This window comes from Callospermophilus lateralis, chromosome 5, assembly GCF_048772815.1.
Source record: "Callospermophilus lateralis isolate mCalLat2 chromosome 5, mCalLat2.hap1, whole genome shotgun sequence".
Classification (NCBI taxonomy): Eukaryota; Metazoa; Chordata; class Mammalia; order Rodentia; family Sciuridae; genus Callospermophilus; species Callospermophilus lateralis.
This window is the reverse complement of record NC_135309.1, coordinates 28,339,611-28,361,438: the sequence shown is the minus strand read 5'-3', so window position 1 is coordinate 28,361,438 and position 21,828 is coordinate 28,339,611. Positions and strand designations below refer to the sequence as shown.

The following is a 21,828-nucleotide window of genomic DNA, read 5'->3' as shown; positions in this document are numbered from 1 at the left end:
GATGCTGTCACATTTCACACAAGAGAGGTAAACAGGAGAGAAACAGAAACTCTAGAAAAAGGGGCACCCCGGTTGGAAAACTGCTTCCACCCTCCACGCTCCTGAGATAGCCCAGCAGCAAAATCTCATCACCAGAGGGCCCGGCTCAGGCTCCTCTCTTGGGTGCCAATCTAAGGGTGTCAGCGAAGCAAAGATAAGACCCCTCCACTCTCACCTGTTCCCTCTGACACCCCTCTGAGGGCAATATCTGGCATTCTGTTATAACCAGACCAGCTGATCAGTAACTCCAGACTCAGGGCTAAGTGTTCTACCAAGCAGCCTTGGAATTATTGATAGTACCAACAACAATAATGCAGCTAAGAATTGACTACAAGCCAAACAACAGCTCAAGGTATTTTCCATGTTTGACACCAGTTAATCCTCAGAAAATGCTGTGCAGTGGGCATGGTTATTGTCCTTGTCTTACAGTGGGAAACTTTTGCAGCCCTGAGAGGTTAGGCAACTTGCTAAGGTCACGTGGCTAGGAAGGGACAGAGCAAATCTCAGAGCCAAGATTATCTACCTGCAGAGCTCAAGCCCTTATCCTCTGGGTTTGATGGACATTGTAAATTGTGGGAAGAGCCCACAGAAACCTTGTTCTGCAAAGATCTGTTCTGGAAACTGACTACAATAATAAGCAATCCATTTAGAATGAAACCCCAGTCAGCTGCCATCTATATGGGTACAGTTTTAGAGAAGGAGATCCTAATGCACATTGACATCAATGATTATTATGAGCACAACGGAAGCATCAGAAGGACGTGAAGCATATGTTGTTTCCACTGAGCTTCAAAATGATTCTATGAGTTAAGTAAACGTGGAAAGAATGATTGAAAGAGGAAGAAACTGAAGTTCTGAGAGGTCACGGACCATGCCCAAGGTTGCACAGCTAATGATGATTGCTAGTAAATGACACAGCAATGACATCTGGTTACAGATTCCACTTCTTCCCTTCTTTCCGAGCATGCAGGGCTCAACACACCTACCAACCGCATGTGGCATGCTCTTGCCAAGGGCATTTTTGTCTTTATTAATAGAATTATTCCCAGTGAGGAGAACAGAGATGTTATCACTTAGGTTCCCCATGAACCTTGCACCCCTGTGAAGTCAGAGCTTTCTCTAAGAGCCTGGAAGCCCCTCCCTGGATCAATAATAGGAGGACATTTGTCCCTGCAGAGAGGTCACAGTCCAGCATTGGTCCGGCTCTGTGTTCTGTTTCAATGCCTCAAACGTGACTTCTTTTCCCCTCTGTGTTTGACTTGCCAGACATAACTCTTGAAGCTTGACAACTGCCTTTGATCTTATTTGGCTGACCTTTCTGAAGGTGAGCTGCTAGATGCTAGAATGACATGGATTCAATTCCAACTTTATTAATAAAAAATACCATTTGTGCGGCGGATAGGATATAATGCGACTGTGAGAAGAATCGTGAGCATCCACTGTCTGTCCTTCTGCTTTATCCCCCCGGAATGTCAGCCTACCAACCGATTCAAGTCTGTGAGCAGCACCGGGAACAAGAGAGAGAAAACAGATCTGCTAATGCCTCGCAGAAGACGTGGACTTTGAAATCAACAGCGTCCAGTTTCTCGCTTCTAACGATGGCATTCGCGAGCAAACCTGAGCTCTACCTTGTTCTCTGCCCCCCTCTGTTCCTTATGCTGAGCTTGGACTGAGAAATGACAATTCCTCTTATAACTTCTTTATGCCCTTGATCAACTAAAGACCAAGAAAAGTATCCAGTTCCAACAGGGCTCCCTTTTATCTAATGAAACAATGCGGAATGGGGGAAACAGCTCTCATTTGGGAACCAGAAGAGTCTCACCAAGGGGCTGGTCCCTCCTTCTCTTTGAGCTTTTCAAATACATTGGTGCCTCAGTTTCCTCCTCTGTAAAATAAGCAGACTGTACTGTACTTCTCAGAACTGCAGCTGGGATGGCTTAGAAAGAATCTCAGAGGAAATTTCTACACATATAGTTTCTTGGCCAATTGCATGGGGTTCTTATGTGGCAAGTCCTGGCTTCAGCAGAGTGATCTATATTTTTCACAAAGCTCCCGTGATCCCACCCAAAGCCTGGTCTGATATTTATAGATTGCATGGACTCTAAGCGCTAGTTCCTCAGCCTCCTCCTCTTAACTCTAACTTCTCTTGCACTTCTTCTTTGAGGCCCCCTTGCCACAGTGCACAGCATTGAGGATTTCCTCGCAGACAGCTACACCCTCCCTAACCCTTGACAGCTTCCTCTGACCCTGTGCCCTCTGGATCCCATCTTGCTTTTGATATCTCCCTGTCTACCTCTTTATTGGCTTTTCTTATCCCACCACTTTCTCCCTAGTGTTCCTTCAACAGGGCAAGGGGAGAGGGGACCCTCCTCTGCACCTCTTCATCTCTCCCTTCACCTCCCAATATCTTTAGGTGACCCTGCAGGAGATTTCCTCACCCCCCCTTTGCTGATGACACAATGAAGTGTTTAAGGGGCCAGGTTCAAGAGCCCCAGAGACCCATAGCTCAAACTCTGGTACGTTCCTTAGTCTCTCCAAACCTGTTTCTTCTTCTTGGACAGGATACTAGACTCTTCCTCACAGGTCTAGACAATGCCACAGAAGGACACACTGTATCCAGAGCACTGAGCCCAGCCCTGGAACATAATAAGCACTCAATTAAGTGCAATTAGCAATAATTATATCTTTGAACCATCCCTCCTGAGGTCACACACAAGAAATCAGGGCAGACTGACAAGTTCTTAGCATTTACTCTGTGCATCATCACAGTAAGTATTTTTTTTTAATATTTATTTTTTAGTTTTCGGCGGACACAGCATCTTTGTTTGTATGTGGTGCTGAGGATCGAACTCGGGCCTCACGCATGCCAGGCGAGCGCGCTACCGCTTGAGCCACATCCTCAGCCCAACACAGTAAGTATTTTGATAAGGTAAGTGCCAATGATGAAAGGCACCCCCCTCCACCCTGGCATCAGGAGTCAGCCCAGACCCACACTTGTAACTGCCTGCTAGCCATTTCTCAGAGGCATGTCAATCAATTGCAAGATCTTCCACACAAAGTCCGCTCCTCCTCTGCACTTCCCTTACCAGTTAGCCCAACCCAGTCTCCCAAGTGGCTTCCTTCTTTCTTTTGTGACCAAGTCCTCTGACTCCTGAGTCCTAAGTGATTGGCGCGTCCTTCTCTACCATTGCTGCTACCAGCATTCGGGTCCAGAGTTTCCTCTCTGACTTGAAATACTCTAGGAGCCCACTGGGTAGCCTGTCTGCCTCCAGGCTTGCTCCTCTAACGCATCTGCCACACTCCCACCAGAGCATTTGTCCCCAAGACAGAGCTGGAAATGGCATTCCCTACTCAGAAGTCATGAACGGTTCCTCCGGAGGAATCTGGAATGAATGAAATCTAAATTCTTCAATCCGCCATTCAAGTCCCTAAGAATCTCGCCACAGCTTCCTGTCTCCATTAGCTGAAATTGGACTGTGAAACCATCTCTAGAGAGTTCACGCTCTTGTCAATCTTCCCTGTGTTTGCTCAAGCTGGTCTCCCTGCCCTTAGGTGACCCTGCAGGAGCTTCCCTCATCCTCCATCGACGAAATGATCTCATCTTGGAAGAATCAATGCAAAGAACATTGAGTAAAACCATCCCTGACCTTGGCTCTCTTTTCCAAGATAGAATCCATCTCTCACTTCTTCAGGCCCCAGTGAACTTTTCACATCTCTATCTCAAAACATGGAAGCCCCATGCTGGCTTGCTCCCCACACACCTGTCTGTGCCAGTAAAATGTGGAGCCCTTTCCCACCCCTTCCCATGGAACACGGTCCAGAAGCTCCTGGTTTTTATGTCCTGTGCCACGTACAGAGTAGCAAGTAAAGATCATGTTACCTTTTTCCATGTGTCTAAACCAAATGCCAAAAAATAAATAAATAAATAAACCAAACGCCAGACTACAAGAGAAAGATAAGAAAGTTCCAACTCCAGCTACAGTTTTCCTCTAACGATCCTTTGACTCCATGGAGAGGCCAGCTTGCTTTGGACAGTGAAGCTTGTGCTGGCTTTCAAAGAACACACAGTAGTAGGAAAAAATGTTCCCCAAAGCATCCTTACCCCACTCTGCAATCATTCCTGTCCCTGGAACTAAAAATGACAAATAAACAACCACAAGAAGCTACTGCCAAAAATCACAAGCAAAGAAAAAGAAAAATGTTACATTATCAGAGCTACACTATTGCTTCCAATTTTACTAGATTTACACTCAAGTTCTCATGTTCATTTGGGTGCATTAATTTTTTTAAGAGTTTAATGGTTATTATACAGAGTAGCTGGGTTCATCCTGACAAACTCATATATGCACGGAAATAGATTTAAGTTCATGACCCTGCCTTTCCCTTCCCCTTTTCCCTTCCTCCTCCCGCTTCTCCTTCGTCTACTCTACTAGATTTTCTTTCACTTATCTATTAATTAGTGTTTAATTGGTTCTTTATGTAGTCTTATCCTTCCTTCACCTTTTCTTTTCCTGTACTCTTAGCTTCTGCATATGAGAAAATAAAAAAAAAAAAACATTTGACCTTTGAGTTTCTGAGTCTGGCTAATTTCACTTAGAATGATATTCTCCATTTCCATCCATTTACCAGAAAATGCCATAAATTCATTCTTTTTAATGGCTGAGTAGAACTCCATGGTGTCTGAGTGTGTGTGTGTGTGTGTGTGTGTGTCTGTGTGTCTGTGTGTCTGTGTGTGTGTGTGTATCACAATTTCTTAATCCATTCATCTTCCAATGGGCATCTGGACTGATTCCATAATTTAGCTATTGTGAATTGTGCTGCTGTAAACGTTGATGTGGAGACTGGGGTAGTGGCTCAGTGGTAGAGCGCTTGCCTAGCATGTGTGAGGCACTGGGTTTGATTCTCAACACTGCATATAAATAAACAACAACAAAAAAGGTCCATTGATAACTTAAAAAATATTTTAAAAAAACATTGATATGGCTGAGTCACTGTAGTTTGCCTATTTTATATCTTTGGGGAAAGTACCCAGGAGTGAGATAGCTGGGTCACATGGGGGTTCCATCCCTAGTTTTTTTAAGGAATCTCCAAACTGCTTTCCAGAGTGACTGTACTAGTGTACATCCCACCAACAATGTACAAGTGTTCCTTTCTCCCCACAACCTCGCCAGCGCTTATTCTTGTTTGTATTCTTGTTCCTTGCCACTCTGACTAGAGCAAGATGAAATCTTGTAGATTTGACTTGCATTTTTCAAGTGCATTAAATTTAAATTAGTCTACTATTTTGACTTCATGTTGGTGATTGGTATGATGATCCATTGAGGAGCTGAGAAAAAAGTGAATCCTAATACTTTAGGAGTGAATATGAAATTTCCCTGTCTCAAGGGAGCTCTGTTGAGAGAGAAGGCCTGCCAGTCCTGGGACAAAGGCCGTCCATGCACAAGATCAGGAGAGCTGGCTCTGGTGGCAGATCTCTTCCCAACTCACTGAAAGGCTTCTCTCAAATCACTGGTCTTCTCGGTGCCTCAGTTTCCCCAGTATTCCACACAACACTTCCCTCTACACCGACCTCTCACTCTAGGAGTTCGTAGATACATGGTCAGTATACCTGGATCCTGGCTATGAGTCCCAGCTTTCCTTCTGTCTATCTGTGTGATCTTGGGTAAGTCACTGCATCTCTGAGCTCCATTTCTATGCAGTTAAAGAGTGGAGGTGAGGATGTCAATCCTGGGTAGAGTTTTTCTTGATGCAGACCAAAGACTCTATAACTGGAGCGAGGGGGCCATTAAACTAGAAGATGTGGACATAGAGTGGCCTTATAACATAAAAAACATGAATCTGGAAGCCCTTGAATGGCAAGCTAGATCAAGGCTCCTTTTCAGATAGAACTTGATTTTTCAAGTCTAAACTACAAAGTGGAACCTCTATAGATTGAGCAAAATTGAGCATAGATTAAGAAAGACAAAACAACAAGAGAATGAAGACGTCTACCCACAGTAATAAAGCCAATAATCACCAGTTCGGCAGAGCATCCTAAAAAGGAGTCAGTGGAAAGCATTCAGAATCTCAAATTTACTCTATTCATAGAGAATTACTACTATAAGATTTTTAAAGATTTTATAACTTCCTCAAGTTCATAATTTTATCAGTCAGGGGCTATTTCCCCAGTGTAATTAGTAATTTAAAAAATAATAAAAATGACAAAGTGTCTACGAATGTATCAGGAATAGCAAGTCAGTGGACAATGGATACTAACAGCCTCTCATTATCCTTCTGGATTAACCTAACAAGGAAGGTGTGTGAGGGGGACTAGCAGCAGAAATGTAAAAAAAGGACACAGGAATCCTTCATGGTGACAGTCATTTACCAGCTAATGGTTATACACGCATGCCTTTCCTCACCTAACTGTTTCTTAAAATCCCTTTTTTGTTATCCTCATTGTACAGTTTGAGGAAACTGAGATTTCAGAAAGGACAGAGCAAGAAGGGGAACAAACAAAAATCACCACAAAATGTCGATGTACTCATGAGCATTCGGGTCCTCTTAAACCCCAGCCAAGGCCACCCAGAGACCAGGAGGAGGACTAGAAAGAAAAGACTGGAGATATTGAAGCCATTAAAGTGAGACTGAGATACAATCAGCAGGGGACTTAATCCCAGTCCACTCTATTTGCTCTGGCTTTGGAGTCCATAAATAATGGTGATCGAGGCTTTAGGGAACAATTTGGGACCACTGCACGTACTTCTGCTTCCCAGAAATAAATGAAATGAATCGTCTTAAAGGGTTAAGAGTTTGCATGCTCCTGCTAGACTTCTAAGAGGGAGAAAACAATCTTCGTAAGATCTTCATCAGAGTTTTCATTTGTGGGTGTTTGTGTTTGTAATTGAATTATGGTTCCTAACCATTCGGGAAATTGCAGAAATTTTGGAGAATCCCATGAAAGTTCTGAGCTTTTCCACAGAAAACTGTATACACACAAACACATAAAAGTCTACATATAATTTCAGGGGATTTATGCTCCCCACCTCCACCCTAAGTTTATCTATAGACAATCCTCATTTAAGGACATAGTGGGCTGGAGCTGGGGCTCAGTGGTAGAGTGCTTGCCTAGCATGTGTGAGAACCCGGATAGGTCCTCAGCACCACATTAAAAAAATAAATAAATAAAGTTATTTTTAAAAATGGATATAGTTTTAAAATCCCTGAAAAATCTTGGGTGTGACTGACACTCTCTCTCTCTCTCTCTCTCTCTCTCTCTCTGTCTGGCTATGTGATCTGTGGCAAGTGGCTCCACATTTCTGAGCTCCATTTCTAAGTATCCATAGAGTGGAGGGAAGAAGTGCTACTCTGAGGAATGCTAAGGATTTAAACTAACCCTCAACCATAGAAGTCTTACTATCCAAAAAAAAAATTGTGAAGAAATAGGGAGGGAATTAGAGACAATTAGCCAGAATGGGAGTTGGGGAGGACCTAGAGAAGTGCAGTCCCTCTAAATTGGGTTAAAACATTTTTGCTAAAACAAAGAAGAACCCTTATTCTATAAGAGGCTCCAAAGGGGAGATCAGAAGGAAGCAGCATGGGATTGTCAGAGTAGCCTTAGAGTCGGAAAGACATGGGTTAAATCGAGGCTTGCCATCAACTGGACAAGTTATTCATCTTCGTGGACTCTAAAACAGAGGGGATAACTCTACCTACCTCATAGGAATTCATGAAAAATAAGAGATAATACAAATAAAATGTACAGTGGGGAAAAAGGGCCTCAAAGTATCGGCTTCTTTAATAAATTATCTTATCTTCCATTTCTTTACCTGTAAAATGAGGATCATAGCTGTACCTGCTGGGTGATCACTGCGAGATATAAGTAAAAACATGGATGTAAAAACTTTTCAATCATCACCTAATATACAGTTAAGTCTTCAATAGGTGGTGACTGCAGTTATACTGTGTTTCATTGTAATAAAAAAATGGGAAGAATAGGGTGATAAATGAAAAAAAAATCATGACCTTTTATTTCAGACTGGAAGGCTAGGTAAGTCAAGTCATATTTAAGAACATGTAATCAGCTGGGCTCAGTGGCACATGCCTGTAATCCCAGAGGTTTGTGAGGTTGAGCAGGAGGATCATGAGTTCAAAGTCAGCCTCAGCAAAAGCGAGACACTAAGCAAGTCAGTGAGACCCTGTCTCTAAATAAAACACAAAATAGGGCTGGGGATGTGGCTCAATGGTTGAGTGCCCCTGAGTTCAATCCCTAGTACTCTTCCTCACCGCCCCCCCCCAAAAAAAAAAAAAAACAATCAGAGCTAGACTTCCTGGTTCTGGTACCTGAAAACTATTGACCTTGGGAAACTTAGATAAAACAGCTCTCTGGGCATCTGCTAAGAGCAATTAAATGAAGCAGCCCCTACTGGCCTTGTGGCAAGCTCCTCTTCAGCTTTAACCTATGGACATTGCAGCAAGGGCTCCCTCTGTCCTAGGATTTGGTCCAGAAGGAGTGAAATTAATGTTATCAGGATAGTATAGAAAATAAGAAGAGAGATTATTCCCTTGTAATTCTGTGTAAAATAATCTAATGTTTAAAATGGAATAGAGAATAGTAGTTTGGGGACACTATCCTGACCCTCCATTACCTTTGCAAAAAGTAGTTCCCCAACTTCACTTCAACCCTGAACAAAGAGGGTTTGTATCTTGTCTCCCAGTTTCCCTCTAGCTATCAACTTCCATTCCAGATCTTCACACTGTATGAGTTGATGCAAGCCAAAACTTCTCAACATCAGTTCACACTCACATTGCATCTTAATTTGTAGTCTCATTGCAAAACTTCCCCCTGCTTCCATGCACTCCTGTCTACCCCTTCCCCCACTCCCATCTTCTGAGCCCTGTGAGTGCTATTACATTGCCTCCTTTGAGTTAAGGGATGGCTGTTTTCTGATTGACATAGTTGCTCAAACTCTCGGTTAATCAAAACAGGAAAAGAACAAGATGACATGTTCTCAGGAGATTGAAAAAAATAAAATGGTCATATCAAGCATAGGGAGGATATGGGAAAGCAGATATTCTGTGGGTGGGAAAATAAATCAGCACAGCCTTTCTCAAGGACAATTTTGTAATAGCTGTTAAATTGAAAAGGGCACATTTTTTTTTTCAATCTAGCATTTTTACTGCTTGATCACCAAACCTATCTAGAGAAATGCTTGCATAATTGCTGAAGGAAGCATGCATATTCAAGGATGTTCACAGCAGCATCATTTATAATAGAAAAACTTTGGAGCAACTGAAATACCATCCAATCGGCAATAGATATTATGAGTACATGTGGTATGACCTATTTTAGTGGAATTCAACTAAATAATAATGATACTGGTCTGTACATGAACTGAAAAAATAAGTGGTCCAATATACATCATTAAGTAAATAATGATATTTACTCAAATATCATATGCATCATATAACATGCAGTACCTTATTGTATATGATATGATGGCTTAAAACACACACACACACACACACACACATCACACACACACACATCACACATAAGGGAATGAAAAAAAATCTGGAATGACCATCTTCAATTAATAGTGATTATCTTGGGGGGTGAAGAGGCTGGCATTGAGGACAATGAATCAAGGAGAATTTCCATTTCTGTCTTTATGTACATTAAAAATAAATAAGTAATGGTTTGACAAATGAGCTGTGATTTTCCTACCACTATTCCTGGCTTCAAGTCTGAAGTTGCTAAAGAAGACTCTGGTGGAGTTCAACAGAGGGGCTTTAGAAATGAACATGGGAGGGCAGAAGCCACCCTCCCTGAGGCTTGTGACGGGTTTCACTTTGACCCCAGTTCACAGGAGGATGTGGAATAGGCCCCAATGGATCAGAATCAGCAGAATCCTAAGACATGCAGTCATGTGGCAGATTGTTCCCATGGCCAAAGACAAACCAATCACAAGCACACAGCTCCCTCACCTGGTTGAAGAGGAGTCACTGAATCGCCAGTTTCCCCTGAGTCACTCTCTTTTCGCGTCCCCTGGGATGTAGTCCTAAGAACCCGAGTTTCAGACCCTTTGGAAGAACAAAGGGAGAAGACTAAACAAACATCCCACTGAGTTTCAACAAAGAAAATTAAAGTCCTTGGAATGAGGATGAGAGAGAAGAGTACCACATGCTAGAGAGGCCACCTGCTACCTTTAGCGAACCACAAAGGCTGCTCTGATGCCAACTTGTCCCAGGCGGACTTCAGGGCACAAATGCCTCAAGGCCTCAAGGTCATCTGTAGTCTTCTGTTTCAACACTTTTTTTTTTTTTTTTTTTTTTTTTTTTAGTACCAGGGATGACCCAGGGCTGCTTAACCACTGATCCACATTCCCAGGCCTTTTTATTTTTTGTTTTGCAACAGGGTCTCACTAAGTTGCTTAGGACCTCACAAAGTTGCTGAGACTGGCCTCCGACTTGCGATCCTCCTGCCTCAGCCTTCAGAGTTGCTAGGATTATAGACCTAGGCCACCATGCCCAGCCTCCGCATCAGGTTTACTCAGTGTTTCTCTCTAATCCAAGAGGTGAGGAAAGATACAGTGAGGGTCCGCTCACCTTTGGCTGTAGACGCGGCAGTGTCTGCAGAAGTTGCCTTGATGCTTCTCCAAGATGCGCTGGAACCACGAAAAGTTGCTGATTCTGGGAGAGAAAAAAGTTTGATAAAAGGCAGTTAAAAAATAACAGTGTGAACGGTACTTGTGGTAGGTGGTAGTATTCAGAGATGGGGAGGGGCCAGGGAAGTGCCTGGAGAGGGAGTTGGGGAGAGGTGGGAGGGGTCTGGGAGGGCCCTGGAGGGGCAAGGGAGGGGCCTGGGAGGGGAGTTAGGAGGGGCCAAGACATACAAGCCCTCCATTTTTTTTTTTTAAACAGTCAGCTTTGTGGTTTCTCTATATGTCCAGCTTTCCTGAAAGATGGGAGGTAATTTTGAGACTCAAGGAAAAGAAACTAAGATGTTTTAAGATGATTATTTTAAAGCTTAAAGGAATTTGAAAAGAAAATGCAAAATTGATTAATAATTTAGAGTTTATGGATTTCGATGATGACTCAGAGAATCATAGAATCAGCCAATTCAATATTGGAAAGCCACTGGAATTATCTGAGCCTGACTGAGGCTGCTAAATGCTGCCTTGTGGTTGTCTTCCAATACTCTCACCTCAGAATCAGGGCTGAAATGTGGAGGAAGCTTAAACAAACCCCACCAAGCAATGGAGCTAGTCACTTTGAGAGGTACAAGGGGCAGGGTCAAGAAAAATTCAGGGGAAATATAGAGAAACCAGGATAGAACTAGTTGACCTATTTTAAAAACATTTCCTCAACCAATCCCTAAAGCCCAGGCAGAGACTTCACCCCAAAAGGATCACGCTGGAGTCTGACCCCAAATAAACTTTCCTGGTTCTTTAGGAAGCAAGACTCCTGAGAGGTCAAGGGGAGAACCCAGGAAGCTGACTTGTCAAAAAACGCAAAGGAAAAGCAACAGAAAAAGAAAACATGAAAAACAATAAAGGAACAGTTTAGTGAAATAATATCCACACACACAAGTGCTCTATGCTTGATGGCTGCATCTTGCCCCCCCCCATTCGTATTCATGTTGACATGACAACCCTCAGTACTGCAGAATATGACTGCATTTTGAGTTAAGCCCTTGAAGTGGTAATTAAGGCCAAAGGAGATCATATGGATGGAACCTAGTCCAATATAATTGGTCTCACAGAAGGACAGAGGAAAGACCATGTGAGGACCCAGGGAAAAGACAAGCATCCACAAACCAAAGAGGACTGACAGGAAACCACCCTTGCTGACACCTGAACCCTGGACTCCGAGATCACAGAGCTGTGAGTAAATGGGTTCTCCTGTTTAAGCCACTGGCACGTGGTATCTGTGATGACAGGCCTTGAACACGAATACAAACACGTATTCGCACACCCCCACAAAGACCCAAGAGAAGGTTCTTGGGCTGCCCCAGGGAGAACCTTATTCTAAGGAAATCAGGGCACCTCTCACCAGTGGAAGGGAACAGGGGCCCCGTTCTGCCATCTACCTGTGGTGAGGACAGGCCCTTCCGTAGAAGGCCCGGTGGTCAGAAGACTCGTGGCCACCTCCGGGAGGGAGGTCATTGTTGTCAGGGGGCATGTGGTAGACGTTGTGAAGCCCGAGGTGGCCCTTGTCTGAAGCGGTGTTCTGGTTGTGAGGTCAGGGGTCGTCGCGGCTGTTGTTGGAAGCACCACTGTGGTTGTCGTCATGTGAGGGGTGGTGGTTGGGGGCAAGGTGGTCATTTTCCTGGTGGTTGTTGGGGCTGTAACCAATACAAGACGTGTCTGGCACCAAGCAGAGATGGAGGAAAGGAAATGACACAAATGTACGGGGGGGGGCCCTGTCCATTTCTCTCCACTTCTATCACCTTCACCAGGTCCACTGGCCTGGGCCACTGGAATGCTCACTAATGTTGGTTTCTTCATTCCTTTCCCTTCCAATCTATTCTTCACATACTGGCTACAGTCATCTTTCTAAGGGACAGATCTCATCATGCCTGTCCCTGCTTAACATGTAGGTAGGGTCCTATGTGACCAAAAACGTAGCCCCATGCTTTGGTCTGCCCAGGCTCCAATCGCATGGCTCCAGCCTCCTCTTCTCACTTTTTCCAGCCATCGGGACTTTCTTCAGACCTCTGAACACATCACTGACTTTGGAGCCATAGGAACTTTTGTGTGTGCTGCATCCTGTTCTCTCCTTGTTACTATCTATGCACTAGGCTGACTCCTCCCTCAAAGGAGGGCTCAGGGGAGGCTGAGGCAGAAGGATCATGAGTTCAAAGCCAGCCTCGGCAACTTAGCAATGTCCTAAGCAATTCAGTGAGACACTGTCTCCAACTAAAATACAAAATAGGGCAGGGGATGTGGCTCGGTGGTCAAGTGCCCCTGAGTTCAATCCCCAGTACCCACCCCACCCCCTGCCAAAAAAAAGGAGGGCTCAGCTAAAAGGTCCCTTCTGTGGAGATGACATCCAGATTCTGCAATAACTACTCTAGGACTCTCTGTATTGTGCTCTCCTACTTCACCTCCACAGCATTTGTGGCATTTCAGAAATGCTATAAATTTAATTACTTGATTATTATTGTTTGCTTGATTATTATTGTTCAAGATCTACTTCTACTAGACTGTAAGCTTCGGAGGAAATCCCAGCATTTGTCTTGTTCTCCTCTGTGAATCTATATCCCTCACAGTGCCTGGCACATCATAGGTACTCCAATAGCATTCCATGAATGCATGAATGAACTAATGCATCCAAAATGCACCCAAAGTGTGCAATTTTTGATGAGAATGTCATTTACTTCGATATTAAAGATTGGTTCATGCCAACATGACGCATTCCATAAGCATCTAAATTCATTATCTATAGTTTATTCTATGCATCTCATCTTCTCTAGAATATGTCAAATTTCCCTAGACTTTAATGAGGCAAAAAGACACTATTTGTTCCAAATGAACTTGGAAGTGACCCTGGAGAGTATGAAAGTCAATTACTATTTTATAAAATAATAGCTAGTTATACCAGACAAGTCAAGAGAAGACTTGGGTCAGAGTCATTTAACTTCAACAAAATTCATTTTCTTCTGCAAAATTAGAATACCCTCAATCTCATAAAAGAAAAATATAATTTTTTAATTTAAAGCATTCTTTTTAGTTGTTCTCAAATTTTAGAGTGTTTCATAGTCAATGGAGAGATTCAAGAATATAGATATCCACAGTGTGAAGGTTCCTCAAAAGACTAGGCATGGAACCACCATATGATTCAGCCATACCACTCCTCTGTATCTAACCTAAAGAATTATAGCCATCATACTATGGTGATCCATGCATACTCATGTTTAAAGCAGCACAATTCACAATGGCCAAACTGTGGAACCAGCCTAAGTATCTGTCAACGGATGTCTGGATAAAGAAAACGTAGCATATATACACAGTGGAATTTTATTCAGCCATAAAGATGAATGAAATTATGTTATTTGCAAGAAAATGAATGGAACTTGAGACCATTATGTTAAGTCAAATGAGTCAAAGAAGGTCGAGAGTCATATATTTTCTCTCAAAGGTGGAGGCTAGAGAGGAAAAAAGGGGTGGGAAAAGTGCGTGGGGGGAGGTCTCATTAAAATAAAAGGAAGATCAGTAGACGAAAAGGACCAGTGAGTGGGGAAAGGGGAAAGAAGGGGAAAGTGCTGGGGAGTGGTATTGACCAAACTGCATTGTTACGTTGTGTGCATGTAGGAATACGTAACAACAAATCCCATCATTGTGTATAGCTATAATGTACCAGTTAAAAATGTGGGGGAAAAATAATATAGATATCCAGATCCTGCCTTCCAAGGCACAGATCTGTTAGGAATAGAGCCCAAGAATCTTCCAGTTGATGTGGATGCAGGCATAATACACACCTCACTTTGAGAATCTACATGGTGGACAAGCACTAAAGTGGATTATTGATAGCATAATTTAACCAGAGGCTCTAAACAGCCTGTTCTACACAGCTCAGATCTTTAGAAGTCCCCTGCTTTCTAAATTTTATCAGAAGCCACTGATGGCAACAGAAAAAATATATGCCTAAAAACTACTCTGTCTCCAGATCCCCAGCCCTTTTCCCTCTGTCCGAAGTCACAAACCATTTGCTAATAGGCTAAAGCTTACTCATGAACACATTTTATTTAGTTCACATAGTATGTATTTAATTATTATTTGGAAAAATTATGCAAAAATCACTACAGTACATATAAAAACTGGGAGATCTGAAAACACTGTGCCCAAATTTCTGTTAGCAGACAACCCCCTAAAGAAGCAGCAGCTGCCCTCTTCAGTTTGACTCCGCAATTAATTCTTTCTCTTCCATCTCCCCACCTTCAACCTCTTACATTTCTGAGGCTGTCTTGGCCCCAGGTGTTTGAGTTTCCTTTCCTGCTTCATACCATGGCTTAGCACTTCAAGTCTAATCTTTCCAATTATCATCTAGGCAAATACAGTCTCTTCACCACCACCAGTGAATCTATCACCCATGGTTGTCTTAGATATGAGGTGTCCCCAAAAGATCATGTGTAGGATGCAAGAATGTTCAGAGGTGAAATTATTAGATTATGAGAGTTGCGACTTAATCTGTGGATTTCTCCATTGATTCGGATAAACTGGATGGTAATGGTGGTCAGGTAGGGTATGGATGGAGGAACTAGGTCACTGAGGGTGTTCCTTTAGGGTTGGTGTTTTGTCCCTGCTGAGCTGAGCACTCTCCCCTCTACCCTTTCCTGGTGCCATGTCCTGACTGCTCCCCTCCACCAGGCCTTTCTGCCACGATGTTCTGCTAACCCCAGGCCCAGAACAACGAGTCAGCTGAGCATGGACTGAACCTCTGAAACCATGAACCCAAATTAACTTTTCCTCCTCTAAGTTGTTCTTGTGGATATATTGGTCACACTTATACCAATCTCACCAGACACCCATTAGTCACTGAATTGCCCCTTCCCCAGAAACAAGCCCGTCTGCACGTGCTCACCTCTACTCAGCACCAAGCGAATGTGCTTCTTCACGTCATTGAACCAGCCTGGCACCTCTATGCGGCAGCAGTACATCCCGCTGTCCTCTTCATTGGTGTTGGAGATGGTCAAGGAAACATGACCTCTCTGGATGTTCCCCAGAAGCCTATATTTTTCAGACGCACTAGAGAGCACTCTAGATCCGTCCGTGTGGAGAAGTGCCTGGCTGCATTTGGAATTGGGACAGTGGCCTTTGCCCCAGCACATGCTGTTTCTGTCCGGAGACCAGGACAAATATAAACAGGGCAAAGTCACTGACTGACCCAAAAACGATGTCACGGTATCCTCTGATGCAGTTGGTACTGCAAGGGAAAAATGAAAACATTAAGTTGCACATGACTCAAATCTCTCAGACATGCAGCACAGCTTTCGTGCAAATAGATGCTTCCAGGAAGATGCAAAGAATTATAGTCTGTGTTTTTGTTTATTGTTTTGTTTTGTTTTTGCAGTTCTGGGGATTCAACACAGGGTACTCTACCACTGCCAGCCATTTTTATTTTTATTTTTTATTTCGAGAGAGGGTCTTGCTAAATCACTAAGGTTGGCCTTGAACTTGCCATCTTCCTGCCTCAACCTTGCAAGCAGCTGTAATTACAGGCCTGCACTAGTGTGCCCAGAAGGGTTTTTTTAGCATAAAATTTTGATGTGCCCTTCAGCACCCAGGAGCTCCTAACTCCACACACTTTCACCCCCAGTAGAGATGGTCGACCACCAGAGTCTATAAACTAATCTTGGCAGTGAGAGCTTTCTACTGATTTAAACACTCTGATCTTGACTACCATTCAATAAACCAATAAATTCTCAAATCAAAGCCCAGACCCTGTAATCCAATTCACTGTCTTATGCAAACTAATCCAAAACCTCAATAAGCCAATATCATGTACTACTGATTCAAATGCCTCAAATGGGTCTCCCAACCCAGAGTGCACCATGACAGGAAGATGAGCTGTTAAACTATATTCCATTATCCTTCTCGCCTCTCAGTATTGGAAATGGAAATTGCTTCTCTAGATCATTTCTTTAATGTTAGAGAATACGAACTTAAAAGGAATTCATAGATGTTTACTTATTCATTTTTAATAGATAAATAATAATTGTGTTCACTTAGGGGGTATATATGATGTTTTGATCTATGTATATACAGTAGAAAGTTTCAATCAAGCTAATTAACATGTTCATCGCTTTACCAATGCATCCTTTTTTTGTGGTGAGAACATTAAGTCCTTCAGCAAGTTTGAAATATACATTATTATTTTTAACTGGGAAAAACCATCCAGTGCAATAGACCACTAAAACTTATTGTCCCAGTCTAACTAAATTTTAGACCTTTTGATCAATATCTCTCCTTTCCCCATCTTCCCTTCTATTCTGTTGCTAGATTTCACCTGTAAGTGAGATCATACAGTATTTGGCTTCTCATGCCAAGCTTATCTCACTTAGTGCTTTTTAAATATTAGAGCTAGAAAGGGCCACAGAATTATCTAAAATGGCAGCCGTCTGCTGGGAAGTGATAATGGCCAAATTATATTGTTATATTGTGTGCATGTAGGAATATGTAACAACAAATCCCATCATTATGTACAATAAATGCACCAATAAAAATGTGGAAATAAAATAAAATGGCAGCTGTGACATATAAAAATTCTGGAGGTTTGCATTTACCATGGAAGCTATGTGAGATGGAATGGTACACTGTTTCTAAAATGAAACATCAGTATTTCCTAACCTTGGTTCTCATGGGCATGACCTGGGGACCTTGTTAAAAATACATAAATTTATTGCTAAAATCAGAGTCAGCCTCCCTGAGACCAAGGCCTATGGATGGGTACATTAATCAGGTTCTGCAGGTTGTTCTGCTGCAGTTGGCTGTTCAGCCAGTGTTTGAGAACCACCAGGCAAGTTCTTCTATAATTACCTCCATCTCTGGGAATACATGAAACATTTTCACTACTGCACATGTCAAACCCATTGGTTCAATTGACCATGATCAATTTTTCTAAAACCCACACCCTTGCTAGATGCTATTGAAGTGATACCTCAAGAGGATATATCTTTCAAAACCTTAAAATAACATCCTGTACCTTTTCCAGTATCTGGATTTCTGCTAATTATTTTCTCCAAGGTACCCTCCCATGGGACTCTCTATTCACTAACTCAAGGAGCTGATTGGCTGAGTTGTATAACATGGTAAGTAGAGTCATGTTCCTCCTGTCTCAGGAACATCCAGGTCTTCCTCCTTAGGAGATGGTGATCCTGAAGCCCAAGAGTCCCCCAGGTGGTAAGTAAAACTATGTGCTTCCTGAACTTTCCACAGTTGGCTCTTAACAATGGAAGCACATTCCAAGTTTGGACCAGCTTTCAATCTTCCTTGATTCAGTCTCTTCACTTTTCCACAGTGGAAAGGCTTTGCAGATTATGTAGATGTACTGGGAAGTCCATTTATCCCCATAAAACCAGGGAAAAACTAAGAAGTACATTGTCCTCACTCCCCACAGTGTTAGCAATGTAGAACACACACCTGAAATGAATAACCCCTGAATTATGAATTTGTTCCTATGACTATTTGGTAAATGAATTAAAAAATACGCTGGGCACCCTGGTGCACACCTGTAATCTCAGCAGCTTGGGAGGCTGAGGCAGGAGGATCACAAATTCAAAGCCAACCTCAGCAACTTAGCGAGGTGCTTAGCAACTCAGGGAGACCCTGTCTCTAAATAAAATATATAAAAAAAGGGAAAGGAATGTAGCTTAGTGGTTAAGCACCCCTAGGTTCAATCCTCAGTACTAAAAAAAAAAGAAAAAGAAAAAAAGAAAAAAAAATATATATATTCTACTGGTGATTCTTTTATTTTTCTAAACATTGTGATATTAAAGGAGGCATCCTAATACATAATAACAAAAGACCCAATAGAAAAACTGGCAAAGATGGGAGAAAATTGGAGCAACCAATTAATTTTACCCATTATACTGGCAAAAATTTAGAACATATAAAATCAACTCTTGGCTCCCAGACACTGGGGGAATGAAGGGAAGGATTCAGCCTCCTGCAGCAAACTGGAATAAAATGAGGGTGTGAACTGGCGGAGCTATACAGTGGGACACACTGGTAGTTTCTATTAATATTCAATACACACAAGTCCTAGCTATGCTAGACAGTTTCATATTTGTTATCCACCCTCAAGAAACATGTATGCATAAGGATGCTTATTGGCAAATCTTTTTTTTTTTTTTTTTTTTTGCAGTCTGTGAATGCTATGGACAGTGTCTGTGTGTGGAATGGCTGAATGGCAGCATTCTTAGATTGCAGAAAGTCTAAGTAGATTAATAGTGTTAGAAAGTCCTATATGAATTGCATGAAAATTTCAAACTATTTTAATGTATGGAAAGGGCCAATTTCAAAAGAAGACATAAAATATAAAACATTTTCAATAAATAAATGGAACAGTTTGCATTTCTTATGGGCTGAGATATAGAGAAGTCTGTGGTTGGACAGACCAAACTCATGACATCAATTACCTCCACAGTGACAGGGAAAGGACTGGAACCAGGCGTACTGATCAGAAGGGATTTTGGCTCTACAACATTTTTAGTTTTCCAGTAAGGGAGTTTCTATATTACTCATCTGATTAAAAATCAATATTTGAAAAAAGGAAGCATTCTGTGAGGTGTGGTAGAAAACACCCTTCAGCGTCACGCTGTAACCTCATCTGCCACTTACGGCTTTTGCCTTCTTCCAGAAAAGCCACAGTGATCATCATCATAAGACAAAGAGGAGGGGCTGGGGCTGGGGCTCAGTGGTAGAGCACTCACCTAGCACGTGCAAGGCGCTGAGTTCGAGTCTCAGCTCCACATAAGAATAAATAAGTAAAATAATAAGTAAAATAAGTCCAACTACAACTAAAAAAAAAAAAAATGACAAAGAGGAGGTACTCACTTCAGGAAGCTGTCTAAGGTTCACATGACATGAAGTATCAAATGCCATGTGAAATTAATTAAGTACAAGTAGAAGTAACCAAGCACATTGGGATTTGGAAACGGGACAAGAATTTTTCCTTCAGCTGTAAAAGTATCCTGATAAGGAAATACTGGAATCGAATCAATTTCCCCTCTGTGGAATTACCAGGGTGGGTATAACCAAGGTTCTGGGGCTAGCTAGGTTTCTTCTTCAGTTGATGTCCCTTTCCCAATCCAGGGCTTGGTTTCACCATTTACAGAGTGCAGGGTTTCATTAGATACCCCTTAGGTGCACATCCAGTTTTGATCCTTGGTAATTCTGTGGAGTCACTCTCCTCTAAGTTGACCATTTTAGAAAAGGCATGTTAAAAAAAAAAAAAATACGATTTACCAGGTGCTGTTTCCTTCAAGCAAGATGGGAGAAGCCCATTCTTGTCCTGTCTGAAGCAGGACATGTGGCAGATAAAGAACAGATAAAGCAAATTTCAACATAACAAAACTCTCCAAACTTCAAGCTACCAGGGCAACATAAAGACAAGTAAAAAATAGTGATAGTCAGACCATCATTTTCTTACATTAAAAAGGGAGTGCTCACACCGAACCCAAAATGACATGTCAAAGTGACAGAGACTTCATTAGACTATTCTTTGACAGTCTATTATGCATCAAGCATGGAATCAGGTCCTGGGATACAAGAAATAAATCAACCTGTCCTGCCCTCTCTGAGCCTACAAAGCGTCTGCACCAGAGGCCGTGAAGAGAGCAGTTACTTTGGGTGACAAGTTCTCTGATGCAGGAACTCCTACAGGTGGAGGAGAACTCAGCAGAAGCACCGAGACCAGAACTCAGGCTACAGGGTGGACAGGAAAAGGCTGACTAGTGGAGACCAGAGGTTGCTTGGAGTTGCTTGGAGAGGAAAGAAAGAAACAGAAAGAATAGCACAATGTGGTCTTGAGGGAGAGAGGGAACAAAGTGATTTTCCTTGGAACAAAGGTGTTCTCTCCTACAGGACGTATTTAAAATTTATACTTGAATAAACACAGACTTTCAAAACAGCAGGGCCATTAGATATTGTCTTATCCTGGAATCATAGATAGTCAGAGGTCTCACTTGGGTCCCTCATTTTACACATGGAAGAGGCAGAGCAATTCCGTGTCAGTGCTAGTGACTGGGAAGCAACCTTAGCTCAGGCAAGTGTCTACAGAAAACCCCGGGGTGCAAAGGGTGTCACTGGCCAAAGCTAAGTGGTGCATTACAACATTCAAAACCTGGAAACAATGTGCAGGAAAGAAACCTCCCCTTGAAGCCCTGTCCCCAGCAAATCAAAACAAAACAAAAAGCAAACAACACTCCCATAATAAAGAGAATAATAAGAATTATAGCAAGGGTTCTTACCAGAACAAATTGCTCTGACTCTAACTGTGATAACATAGCTCCTGCAGGTGACAGTTCTTATTCCCATTCACCTCTGTCTTCTCTTAAATTGTCATTTTCAACATAAGCACAAGTTACCCTAACCCAAAAGCTCCCAGATCAATCTCATGGTGAACACCTGGGTAACACAAGCGCTTATAGGGGAAGGTTCCAGAACACTTACCCAGATAAATCCACCCGAACTGCATCACCAGCCAGAGAAGGAGAGGCCCTTGGGACATTTTGACAGGAGTCTGTCTGTCTGTCTGTCTGTTCAAGATCCATTTCTTATACCATGCTTACTGCTGACAGGGTGGGACATTTCAGTTTCAGTTCTCTCTTTGTCTCATTATCTTCCCTTTCCCCCATCCTGAATAGCCTCCCTCAATTTGGGATCTGCGATAAAATGTGCTGAGCACTTTTGTCCTGGTGATAAGTGTGTGTGCACAAATGTGTGGAGTGGCGGTGGGGGTGTACATGTGCCTCTGTCCACGCTTGTCAGGGAATCTCCTATGTGTGCATGAACATCCATGTGTTTGCTTACCTGCTATGAGCATGTGTAACTTGGGCATGGCCATGGTCACCCCGACTCCTGTAGTTTTTGTGACAAAGTGCAATTTAATCTTCCCACTAGCAATTGTTTTCCTGTGGGTCCCCCAGTGTAGCCAAGGATAAGTTAGATGGATTTGGCTTCACTTCTGTTCTGGGTTCTCCTTCACCCTCTACCCTGGTCACCTTGCCCTGATAATGCAGAAGGAAAAGCAGGGCTGCAACCAATCATCAAAAACACCATTACAATTTACTGGAAAAGAGAAGAG

General features: G+C 42.6%; 1 protein-coding gene across 2 annotated transcripts in view; it reads right to left on the bottom strand.

The window, feature by feature from the left end:
• Positions 1-21,269, bottom strand: part of Timd4 (T cell immunoglobulin and mucin domain containing 4) — a 34,272-nt gene extending 13,003 nt beyond the window's left edge. Inside the window, exons 1-5 of one of the 2 annotated variants that reach the window (XM_076855734.2) lie at positions 21,195-21,269; positions 15,604-15,945; positions 12,110-12,364; positions 10,627-10,710; positions 10,006-10,101 (exon numbers count right to left, since the gene is read on the bottom strand). In XM_076855734.2, the coding sequence (XP_076711849.1) occupies positions 10,006-10,101; positions 10,627-10,710; positions 12,110-12,364; positions 15,604-15,945; positions 21,195-21,252 (835 nt within the window). In that variant the 5' untranslated portion in view covers positions 21,253-21,269. The remainder of the gene's footprint in view (positions 1-10,005; positions 10,102-10,626; positions 10,711-12,109; positions 12,365-15,603; positions 15,946-21,194) is intronic. The other variant, XM_076855735.2, reaches the window with a different exon arrangement.
• Positions 21,270-21,828: the final 559 nt, after the last annotated feature.